At 53.9% G+C, this 12,247-nt stretch overlaps 1 protein-coding gene across 1 annotated transcript in view; it reads right to left on the bottom strand.

Moving 5' to 3' along the window:
* Positions 1 to 218: 218 nt before the first annotated feature.
* The window catches only part of ANGPT4 (angiopoietin 4), a 28,239-nt gene continuing 16,210 nt past the window's right edge, over positions 219 to 12,247 (bottom strand). Inside the window, exons 4-9 of the mRNA XM_008141247.3 lie at positions 11,081 to 11,322; positions 8,915 to 9,021; positions 6,823 to 6,924; positions 5,198 to 5,364; positions 1,801 to 1,931; positions 219 to 1,099 (exon numbers count right to left, since the gene is read on the bottom strand). Of these exons, the coding sequence (XP_008139469.2) occupies positions 939 to 1,099; positions 1,801 to 1,931; positions 5,198 to 5,364; positions 6,823 to 6,924; positions 8,915 to 9,021; positions 11,081 to 11,322 (910 nt within the window). The 3' untranslated portion in view covers positions 219 to 938. The remainder of the gene's footprint in view (positions 1,100 to 1,800; positions 1,932 to 5,197; positions 5,365 to 6,822; positions 6,925 to 8,914; positions 9,022 to 11,080; positions 11,323 to 12,247) is intronic.

The following is a 12,247-nucleotide window of genomic DNA, read 5'->3' as shown; positions in this document are numbered from 1 at the left end:
GGGTGGGAGATGGCGCCCTGGGGCTCCTCCTCATGACACTCGAGGACTAGCTTTTTCCAGAGGCATCCACCGCACCGAGATGCTCTGGGAGAAATAGAGCCCATTTTCATAAGGGAATTTGGAGAAAGCTGCCCACTCCAGCCCCTTCACGGGTGGTCACAACGTACAGGACTACATTAAAGGCTCTGACACGTCCAGCAGCTAAGAATGCGTGCTGACATTGATATAACCTACGCTTTCCTCTCTCACTTGACCACAGGTACGTTGAGAGGGAAGTCTGCGTTATTCTCTGTGGAACATATTCTGGAACCTGCTGGGGGTGAAGGAATCTCTGTTAGATCTCCTGGAGCCCTTGAGAGACCAGGGTTGAGTTCCAGATGTTGGGGCCCGGGAGTGGTGGACAGTGTGGGGTGGAAATAATGATTCCTGTTATGGGTAGATGCAGGCCTTTCAGCCTTGGACAGTTCAAGGACATCTCAAGGCTGAGAAGGCTTGGAACAGGCGAGGGCCTTCTCACCAGCCCTGGGGATAGAATCTGGGTCTCCTCCATCTGAGCAGTTTCCTGCCTGCAGACACCTCCCCACCTGCCTGAAATTTCATCACCAGCCAGGTATTCCTTTGAGGAGCCAAGTTGTCTGTTCTCAGCTCATTCAGGGTATTGTGACCCTCACGTTGGCAGGGGCCCCTGCAGAAGACTGGAGAAAAGAGGGGTCCTGCAGAGACAGGAACCCCCAAACGCCCCCCCCCCCCATGTCACAGCTTGAGGACTACAGGGAGGCAAGGTGGCTGACTCTTGGGGACGCGTGGGGCCAGGAGGGCTGGCTCAGGAGATCCAGGTGTCCAGGCCCTGTTACCGTGTCCTGTGTTTGGGTCCAGCTTGCCCAGGGCACAGTAAGTCCTGCCTCCTCCTGTGGGCCCAGCCTTCGGCGAGGCTGCTGTTAGGTGCCGACGGGACGCACCAGCATGCGAGTGGCACGCAGCGAGTAGCTGGGGCCCTGGAAGTAGTGCCAGCGGATGCCGTTGAGCTTGCGCAGGTGGCGGCCAGCTGCGTAGTAGATGCCGTTCAGGTTTGAGAGGCCACAGGCGTCAAACCACCACCCTGGGGGAGGGGAGGAAGAGGCTTTGGGAGCTGGGAGCCCACCAGTGGGGTGAGGGCAGCCCGCTACCTCAAAGGCTAAGCAGGCCTTTGCCTCCTCCAGGAAGCCAGCTCCCGGGAGACGGGGCTGGTGGGAGCGGCCATGGGGGTGAGAGGGAGACTCCCGGACCCTCGGCCCAGCCTGGGACCCCTGGAGCGTGGCATCGGGCTCCAGTTGCCCCTCTCGGCCCCTCCATCCCTTCACCTTGTCCCTAATCCCTCTGTGTCCCTGTCTCTCTCCCTCGCCTCCTCTCTCACTCCCGCACAAGCCCCATCTCCCTCTCTCTGTGGGGTTCAGTGCTCTCTGTCACCTGAGTCTCTAACACCCTGGGGTTGTCTCTTTCTCTCTCTGATGGTCTCTGTGCTTGTCTGTCACTCTGTGGGTCTCTCTCAAACCGGGCTCCGCTCTCTGATGGTCACTGTCTCTGCCTTTCTGGGTCTGTCTGTCGCTCACACACCATGTTCCTTTCTCTTGCCCTGATCTGCATTTCTCTCTCCATCTCTCCTTTGTACTTCTGCCCCCGCGTAGCTCTCTGTCCCCACCACCCTGTCTCTATGCCGGTTCCGGAGTTTCTCTCCGTCTCCACCTGTCCCTGGCTCTGTGTCTCAGGGGGTCTCCCATCTCCCACTGTGGGTGGATGGGCGTCACCGAACCCCGCACCCACCTCCGGACAGCATCTGGGCGCACTTGCAGAGGCAGTTGTCGTTGTCTGCGTCTCGGGTGCTGAAGTTGGTGCCCTCCAGGGCCAGGCTGCTCTGGGGCCCCGCCGAGCCACTGTACCCGCTCAGAGAAAGCCTGGAAGCCACCCGGAGGTGGGGGGGGGGCGGGGAGAAGGGCGCAGGGTCAGGTGGGGGCTGGTTGAGGAAGGGGCTTTGATCTGGTTGTTCTGGGGGCGAAGAGCCCCAGCCTGGAGTGCTTGGGCCACCTCCCTCCTGGATTGCACTCCCTGCCTGCTGCCTCTCAGGGACCGCGCACCCACCGTGCGCCAGGCCTCCCTCGTCTCGGTGAACCTGAGTCTTACACAGGAGTAGCACGATCATGACAATAATAATAGTGAGGGAAATGGCTAACGTTGTAATAAAAACATCTACCATGTGCCAGGCATTGTTCAAAAACACTCTACATGGTTTAACTCATCTCGTTCAATCCTCACAACACCCAAGTATTTCCATTTTACAGACGAGGAAACCAAGACCCCAAGAACCAAAGGAGCCGGCCTAAGGTTTCAGAATGAATGAGGGTGGGAGCCAGACCCCAGCCCATTGGGCCTGGCCTGGAGCTATGTGCATTTTCCTCCCCCGCTGACCATGTGCAACCCCACCCGTCATACCTCCTCACATCCACCCCCCTCCTCCAGGAGGCCGTCCCTGACCACACCAGTCCACCTGGACCTGTCCCGGTGAACCCCTATCCCTATGGCTTCCACCTCCGCAGCCAGCTGGGAGGGTTTCTATTTCTCTGCCAGGCTGTGAGTCTCACTCAGCTCTGCCGCTTGCCAGTTGCATGAGCTTGGGCAGACTGCTTCGCCCCTGAGCTTCAGTTTCCTCATCTGTTCAGGTGGTAATGATAGTGTGTTAACGGTACCGACATCGGTCAGCTATTGTGATTCGATGACTTCAGGGTGTGATGGTGCAGAGCGGCGCTGGCACGTGATAAATGCTCAGCAAGGTAATGCTGCTTGCTATTTGTCCCTGTGCTCCTGGCCCTTGGCACAGCGCTGGCACAGGCTGCTGGCCTGGTTGGAGTGTTGGGTTCTTGTAGCAGGGAAGGGGCTGCACTGGCCACTGAGATGAGGATCCGTTTGGGAGCAATAAAGAAGGCCCTCCAGGTGATGGCAAGGGGACACCCGACGCGGCCAGGGCAGCTCAGGGACTCTGGCTCTTCAGGGCAGAGCCTGGAGCTTTCCCAGTGGGCCCAGAAGGAATGCGGGGCCAGGGCATGGCCTGGCTAAGTCCCTGCACCTCCCACCCATGGGCTCTGTCTCTGGCGAGGCAGGCACATGGCCCTCAGGGTCCAGATCACTGTGGCCAGCCATGAGGCTCTGTGCCCTTAAACATGCCACCTGGGGCTCAATCGACTGGCGCTGCAAACTGGCCCTGGCAAGAGGCCTGGCTGGCCAGGGGCTTCCAGGCTGGGGACAAGCAGGCTGATCCACCTGCTAATATGGTCCTGGCGTTTCCTTGTGGCCACTGAGGTCTCCTCTTGAGGGCTCGGTGATGTCAGCTCAAAGCCAGGCGCTGGGCACAGGCTACAGTTTGGGGTCCTACTCAGTCTGGGGCTGTGTGGAATCAGCACTGGCCTGGCCTCTCTCCTGTCCCCAAGTCCTCAGCTCAGCTCTGCCTCGCTTCCTCTCCCCTTTGGGAGCCAGCCTAGGGATCTGTGATCTCGGGGGGACCCCCAGTCATGGACCAGGAAACCCCACTTGACCTGCTGTTCAGATGCACTTTGAATATGTTCATAGCTCAGTCCTGAGGAACCCAAACAAACACACGAGTCTGGGGATTCCCAAGTTAGAAATATCAGGTGTGTCTCCCATGTGTCTGTGGATCTGCGTACCAGGCTATGTGTCTGTAGTGTGATACCATCTTCCAGTCTAGCGTGTGTATGTGTATCTGTGTTGAGTTTGTGCTAGAATATCTATTGTGGGTCCAGGGTGTGCTTGGGAATCTGCCTTTGTGCCTGGGGTTGTGCATGTTTACCCGTGAGGGCTTCTGTGAGGGACATTTGCACGTGTGTCTGGGTGTGTCTGTGCCTGTTTGTGTAGCTATACATTTGTGTGATATTGTGCTCTACATGTACCCCAGGGGTGTGGCAAGCCCTGCACGTGTGAATGCCTGTTTGTCTTGTAATCAGGCCTGGGTGGGCGAGTGCCTCTGGGAGGCATGTGCCCAGTGTCTGTGTGTGCGCGCCTGGTGTCTTGTCTGTGCCTCCCCCCTCCCCTCCTCATGGGCCACTTTCTCTTTAGGGTTATGCCTGTACCGCAGCTGGACTCCAGAAGCCCCCATTATTGTGACGGACAAATAAGGGTGCCCCTCCTGCCCCTGATGCCCATGCCCAGCTGCTGGCTGTAACGCATTGCTGCCTCTGGGCTTTCCTATGGGCATCCTCCCAACCTTACCAGCTGGCTGACCTAGTCTGGCGGTGGCACAGGGACCAGCGCCTGCCTTGTCGCTTTCCTCCTGGCCCTCCTTTGGCAGTTTCGGGCCCCACTGTGCTTTCCAGGCTCTCCACCCCAGTCTCCTGAGTGTTTCCTGAATGAGTGGGGACTCTCCCTGGTCATCTCAGCCGCCTTTGAGAGAGCCTTGCTCAGGCTTCAGGTGTCTGTGGCCAACTGAATGTCAACTCTCTCTCTGTCTTTTTCAGAACATTCCCACTGCCTGGGATGTCCTTCCTATTCTCTCTTGGAGAATGCCCACCCTCTACCGGCATCACCTCAGTGCCTCAGTTTCCACATCACTAAAAGAGGTACAACAATGCTTACCTCAGAGTGTTGTGGAGGTTAAATAGAGTAATGTGCCTGGAACATGGTAGGTGCTCAATAAATGCTCATTCCTTTCCCTAAACAGAGCCAAGAACCAGGCTGAAGGAGGGAGGCCTTGGTGATTTTATGATATGCTCGTATTCAAGCCCATGCTGTTGTTAAAAAGCAGAGGTGCAGAGAAGCCAGAACCTTGACTCATCCAAGTTCTCAAAGTGAGCTGGAGCAGAGGCAGAATGAGCCCAGGTCCCCGATCCCCAGCCCAGGGACCTTTCCGTCTCCTCCCATAGCACAGGATACGCTGGGAAGTCTAAGCCTCTGCAAAGTGACTGCCTTAGGGTGATTGACCTTGGAAGGCCCTTCCTGCTCCCGAAATGACAGCATCAGCAACACTGTCTCCACCCCACCCAGTGGCTGGGATGTGCTGAGTGCTAACCAGCCGCCTCCAGATCCCGTGATGTGCGCCCAAATGGGGGACAGATGGTAGGAACAGGAAACGCCCAGGGACTGACCCTTGGTGCAGACTCTGTAGCCACTAGCCCAGCATCCTCAGCCCACCCACCAGCCTGGGCCCTGAGCCCACCTGTACAGCTGCCCCTCGCTGCCCAGCTGGAAACGCTCATATTGGGCATAGGCCTCGTTGCCTTCCCAGTCTTGCAGCTCCACACGCAGAGAGTAGGCTGCCCTGCTGGTGAGATGGTGCACCAACTCGTTGCCCAGCCAGTGCTCCCCAGCTGGATCACCAAAGCCCTAGGAAGAGAGAAGGTCAGGGTGGGCTGTATGCCAAGGAGGGAGGCTATGCCTCAGGCTGAGAGGCTGGTCTGGGCCAGGGCCTGGGGTCACTTATCCAAAACCACTTGGCCTAATGATCAAGTTCATAAAGTCCAGTGTGGGCAGAACTGGGGAGGGGGGAGTTCTCCAACTTCCAGAGCCAAAAACCTAAAACTTTTGCAACTATAAAAGTCTGTTAAAGCAATTGAATCACGTTCTATGAAGTTTAAGAACAGGCCAAACTAATCTGTGTTAATAGAAGTCAGAATAACAACTTCCTTTGGGGGAGTACTGATTGGGGGGAGCTTCTGGGGTGCTGGAAGTGTCCTACATCTATATCTGAATGGTGGTCACATGGACGAGCACCTATGTAAAAATGCACTGACTTTTTACACTTAAGGTTTGTGCACTTAGTGCATCTCTGTTAAATCTCAATTTAAAAATTGAAGATTTTAATCAACTGCAAAAATGATAGAGCAAACTTTGTTCAGTGACATGGAAGCAACTAAACAATTCAAGCAACATAGACGTGTAAAGAAAAGGGAGTCACGGGTGTTCTAGGGTGACGAGAAATCAAAGTCCTCGGCCAGAACAATAATTCAGCACCACGGACAGGGCGCACCTTAGCCCCACTCCCCACTTTATCTTGCTGTGCTGCTGATTCGTATAATGGTTACTGCCCAGCACTCTTTTCTGTACTTCTGGATCTGAGCACCCTCTATATCTTTGCTACTTTAATGACTGTTTCAAATAAAAAAGACTCAAGAACACTCATAGCTCAATGTGGTATTTAAGTATTCATCAAATGGACAGCAAGCAGGCACAAAAACATAATATTGTTGTATTTCCTTGTGGGTATCTTTGTCCATTTCTTTTGCTTTTGAGAACTATAAGAGCTTTTCAGCCAGCTTGCCAGAAATCCTTTATTCATAATTTAATTTAAAAAAATTGGAAGACAATTGATCTCTACTTCTTATCTTGTAAAAATACACACGGTTTTTGAGCCAGCAATTCCACATTACAGATTCTCTCCTGCAGATGTGGTCACCTATGCGCACTAAGACAAGGAAATTCACTTAAGCAGTGCAGCCAGGAGTGGGAGAGAGAGATTACTGTTTTGATGTTCCCTTTCTTTGTAGTCTTACATTTTTTTTAGCACTGTATATATGTCATCTTTTCTAAAATTTAAAACAAAAAGAAGTTGAAGTTTCGTTATTTGATATATGTCAGAACTTGCTAAAAGAAAGTCTAAATTTAGAGCATAGACTCCCTGAAAGTGAATGTGCACTGGGAAAGTTCGTTTGAAGGTGGTTGGTTTTGGGTGGGCTGATTTTTTTTTTTAGGAAGGGTTAAGGACAAATCACCCCCCTGTCCACAACCCACCTCCCACCCCAGGTTTCAGGGCTGAAAAGCCCCTCCTCAGGGCGGCAATGTTACCTGTTTATAATCGTTCCAGTTCCGCTGAAAATTCACGCTGCCATTTGCACGGCGCTGAATGAGGGTCCACCCCCCTCCATTGGCTTCCATGTCACAGAAAACCTGAGGGAATTGGTGGGGAGAGGGGGTTGGGAGTCCGTGGAGGCAGCCAGAAGCCAGGTCTGTGGGCCAGCTCAAGCCTGATCTGGCCAACAGAACCTCACATAACAACAGGGGAGCCTGGGGGTCACGGGCATCAGAATGACCCAGGTTCAACTTCCCCACCCATTGTCATTATTTTTCTAGAGGGCAAGTGATGCCCTCTCAGGGCCTTTCTTTCCTCGTTTGTAAATTGGGCTGTTAATACCTTAATCTCCTGGCATCTCCGTTTCTCATCTGCAAACTGTGGTTGTTATGAGAATTAAATGAGATGAATCATCTAAAGAACAGAGCCTAGCATGCACTAGGAACTACATAAATGCAGGCTTTTCACTCGCTATTGTTGCTGGGTTGCTGTAAGGATTAAATGCTGGTAAGTGTAAAGTGCTTGGCATACAGGATAGACTCAAGAAATGCTATTCCATTCAGTGGACAGATGTTTTCTGAACACTTCCTATGGGCCAGACTCCATTCAAAGCACTGGATGCCAATATGGGTAAGACAAAAAGAGTTCTTTCTCTCAAAACGCTCACCATCTATGACAATCACATCTTTCAGTCTAACCTTTGTTCACATATTATTTTTTCCAGTTCATTACATGTTCATTGTTCAGTGAAGACAAACTTGGTGCCTGGCCCTGGGTCAGAAAAGTCAGAGACAGATCAGATGTACATTGACCCTCAGTTGGTCAATTGACTTGGTTTGGAGGAGGTTAGGATAGTACAGGCAGACTATTGATGACAAACATGTGGGCGGCTACAAGGAGAGCCCTCAAAAGGGAGCCACTGGAAAACCCTGGAAGGCTGCCCAGAGGAGGTGGCATTGGAACAGGGCCTTGGCTGATAATGTGCCTGAGTCTGGCATTTTCAGTGGAAGGAGCAGCAGGAGTAGAGGCTCTGAGATGGGAAAAGCCTGCTCAGTGAGAGAAGACAGGGGCATCGTTGTGAGGATAACAGAGGGTGCAGGAAGGAAAACTGAGGCCCAGAGAGGGGAAGGGATTGGCTCAAAGCAAGTGAATCTAAGGTAAAGCTGAGGTTTGAGCACAGATCTTTTGCCTCCCAGGCCAGCTCTTCCCTCTTCCCAAATTTCAGCCATTCACACCTTCCCAAATTCCACCAGAGCTCAATTTATTTAATTTCATATAGAATGTATACTTTAAAAGGACTTCTTTTATCAATACCATAAGTGGAAAACTAGTAACACGTGCCTTTGTTCAGATTCGTTTAAAGTAAACATAATGAAAAAATTGTGTTACGAAATACTAGCTAGAAACGGAGAGCCTGATCTCTCTCTGTTAAGAGGTGGCTCTGGCAGGTGTGTTAAAGACAATCTGGAAACAAACTGAGCCATTCTCCTTGAGATGTTCAGAAGGGCTGAAAGGAAACGGAAAAGGGAAGTATGAAGTGTGAAGACTGGCAAATTGTTCCTCATACCCTTCCACTACTGGGCCTGGCCCCAAGCCCTCCCTCCTGACCTCCACACTTTCCCTTGACACCCCCTCTCCCCCCGTCCCATCTGATAACTGGACCTCAAAGCTCAGGGCAACCTTGGGAGCCACTCTTTGAAGACAGTCCCTAACTTCCCAGTGGAGCAGAGAGCCCCCACTCCTGCCTTCACCTGACTATATGCCAACTAGAAATAAACGTCTTTGTGTTAAGATCCTGGAATTTCAGGGGTTGTTTGTTACCTCAGCTAGCATTACCTTAACCAACACAGAACTATTTCCTGTGATTCCGACTTAAAAGCGCCTCTGGGGAAGATGCAGGGGAAGGGTGCGCTTCCAACTTGGGGAACTTCTGTGTTAACCCCTTCTTTTCTAGAAGGAGGGGCCACCCCACCTTCCTTGGAATCTAAGATGTTGGACAGGCCTGAAGTTGATGAGGGAGGAGGATGTGTCTGCGAAGCCCTTGGCTCAGTTCCTCTGATAGCCTCAGCCCCCAGGGAGCCCCCTCACCTTTCTGGGCTCTGTCATATTGGCCACATGGATGGTGTAGACGCCACTGGCATTGGCCCCGAAGCTCTGGATCTCTGCACAGTCCTGGAACACCCGCTCAGCTGCAACTGGATGAAGGAAAAACAACTGCAGGTGAGCTAAGAAGAGAGAGGAGGCCAGGTGGGCGCTCCTGCCTGCTCGGTGCCAGGTTCCTGGTTGGGAGGTGCTGGGGACAGGGAGATGCATCAGACCTGGGAAGGCTTCCTAGAGGAAGTGTCAGTGAGCTGGGACCTGGGTAAGGAGCAGGGGTTGCCCAAGTGGCACAGGAGAGGGTGTTCCAGACAAAGGGAATGGCAGATGCCAAGGCTCCAAGGTGGGAACAGTCCTGGTGTGTGCAGGGAACAGGGCGCAGTGAGGGAACTGAGTGAGGCCGGGAGGGGGAATGACTCACACTATGTGAACTGGTCTGAGGCCAGAGAAAGCTCTGGTTGTCTGATCAACCTGAGAGGAGCAGGGCAAGGCTGGCTCAGGAAGGAAGGACACAAGAGGAGGGATTTGTCCTTGGAGCTCCCTTGGGTGGGAGGCTCAGAGTCCCCTCCACAGGCCACCCCTCCCCCTGGATATCCCTGCAGCCTGGAGGTGGGCCCCCCATTATGTCCCCACTGTGAGCTGACCACCAGTCTTAGGAGCCCATGTTTCTTTCCTCGGGAAAATATTAGTGACCGAATCCCACTGGCACCCTGGGGGCCTCAAGCCTGATCTGAAAAAAAAAAAAAAAAAAGTGACTGTTGACCAATGGAAAGGGATTAAAACTCCCCTCTCTGCCTCCTTTTAGAGGGGTCCAATTATAGTCCTTCAGAATCCAATCTCTATGTAGGTGGTTATCCAAGGATGGGCTAAAATTCCAGATAGACAGGTATCCTCACCAATGAGGAACCAGGAGGCTACCAGGGGGCAGGACTTCCTGTTTTGGCCTCATACTTGAACCTGGATCCCAGGTCCTGGAGCTGGGGCACCTGTTAGAAAGAAGCAGTTTTTCCTAGACCACAAATGAAATGACTAAGGCCTCATCTCCATCAGGCATAGACATTCCCTGGGCAGAGTCTGCCCGACTTAGATGGAGCCCTGGTGCCATCCTCTGTCCCCCAATAGCTGCCAGCCACAGTGCCTGGCATCCCACACTGTAGCTGGATTCCTTGTGCTGTCAGGCTTTCAGCTCCCCCATGGCGACCCAGAGGCAGTAGGCACCCTTTCCTGCGTCTTTCTCACCAAGCCACCCTCCACTCCGTGGCTCTAATCAAGCTTCCTAACCAGTCCTAGCTGCTCAAGCTGCCCTCAGGTTAAAGTTCCCTTTCCTTAGCACAGCCTTTTAGGCCTTTCGTGGTCTGCAAAGTTCAGAAACACGACTAGCAGAGCATCTGGCACATAGTAGGCACTCGACAAACATGCATGTTCTTCTCCTTCCCCCAGAGACACACAGACGGGGTGTGGGGTGGGGTGGGCATTTTTACAAGAGACACAGGCCACGACTATCTTGTTCACTGCTGTATGCCCAGCACCCAGCACTGGGCCTGGCGCCCAGGAAGTGTTTGTTGACTGAATGATTGAACTGGCACCAGGAGGGCTTTGGCCACCCCGGTGGGCCCGTCAGAAGGAGCCGGTGGGGACTGAGGAGCAGGCCCATGCATTGTTCTCCTTCGCGGAAGTCAGGGCCAGAGGTGCCACCTTACTTCTCTTTGGGCCTCGTTGGCTCATGGGCAAGGGTGTTAGGATGAGAGAAGCCTTTGGGGGAACATTGAGTCTCACCTCCCTGTTCTATAGGTGGGGAGACGGGGACCCAGGGAGGGGTGGAGAGAGCCCAGCAAGTGGGAATCCTGAAACCCAAAAGTGTTCATCTAAGCTGGTGGTGCCCTTGTTATTATCGTCATTTCCATTAAACAGATGGGGAAACTGAGGACAAGAGAGGGACGGGGCATGCCCAGGGAGAAGAGTCTGGACTGGTTCCTGTTGGGACTTGTCACCAGTGTTATTATTTGTTGCTGTTATTTCTATTTCACAGGTGGTGGGAGAGGGGTGCGGCCTCTCCCTTGGTGGCTTCGAGGCTGAGGCTCGGGAATGAACAGGGAGGGTAAGCAGGATGTGTCCCCCACCTACCCGCCCCTCTACCCCCCAACCCACCGGGCGTACCCTGCTCTCGCGAGCCCTGGGCCACCGTGCGCAGCAGGCGCTTCATGGACTCCAGCAGTCGGTCCTGCTGCCTCTGCAGGAGGCTGGAGTTGCTTCTGGCCGCGCGCAGGCTGCGCGCGAGGCCGGCGAGGGCGCCGTTCTGGCGGCTCAGCAGGCTCCCCAGCCGCTCCTTCTCCTGGCGGAGGCTGGCCAGCTGCGCTTGCTGCTGCGTCTCCAGGGCTCGCAGCCGGGTCTCCAGCGCGCTGCGGGCGGGGCGGGGCGGGGCGCACAGGGGTGAGCGCGCCTTCCCCACCTGGCAGCCACACTCGGACCCTTTCCCCTGGGTCCCCGGTGACTCAGCAGCACAGACCCGCGCTGAGGCTCAGAGAGGCAGAGCGTCCAGCCAGAGTTGCAAAGCTCAGAGGCCCGTGGCCCAGAAGGAGAAACGGAGGAAAGAGAGACTCAGTCCTGTAAGATAGATTTGGGTCCAGCAGAAGGAAGAGGTGGGGCTGGGAGGAACATGCCAGCAACCAGTGGCCACGATCAAATCCCAATCTGCTCGCCTTTGGTCCGGCAGCCCCCTCTCACAGGACCATCCAGGGAGCAGGTGCCATCGGGGGATTGGTTGTAACAGAACGAAATAGCCTAAGTGCCCAGCAGCCGAGGCTGGCTGAGTCTGTTCTGGCTGGTGTTCCTGGAAATATTCTGGAGCCGCGAGGAGGAGGAGGCAGAATCACTGGCACAGGGTTGGCAAGACGCCCAGGACTTGGTGAGGAACGTCCCGGGCACACCAATGCCTCTAGTCTAACCCCACATGTGGGAGAATAAAAAAGAGAGAAAGAAGAAAAGCATTAATGGAAATGTAGAGGGATGCAGGTGAACTTACAGGAAAAGGCGCAGAAAAACACGCGGAAGGACGCAGTGGTGCCTGCCTGCGTTGCAGAAAAAGAGGAAGAATCCACCAAGTGCCGTGACTTCTGCAGAGCGGGCTTGAGCGGATGGAGATGGGGGGGAGGAAGAGGAGCTGGGTGGAGGGGGCCGACTTTCCCTTTCATTTTACACAGGTCTCTACTGTCTGATGACATAAGCACGAGGCGTTTTTGTAATGAGTTGGGGGGAAAAAGTTTTTTAAGAGAAAAAGGCTTTTGACTGAGCCCTTTCACGTTTGGCATTTTATCGCATAGAAGT

This window comes from Eptesicus fuscus, chromosome 12 (assembly GCF_027574615.1).
Source record: "Eptesicus fuscus isolate TK198812 chromosome 12, DD_ASM_mEF_20220401, whole genome shotgun sequence".
In the NCBI taxonomy this organism is placed as follows: domain Eukaryota; kingdom Metazoa; phylum Chordata; class Mammalia; order Chiroptera; family Vespertilionidae; genus Eptesicus; species Eptesicus fuscus.
Note: the sequence above shows the minus strand (reverse complement) of the source record. Positions and strands in the feature narration are given on the sequence as shown.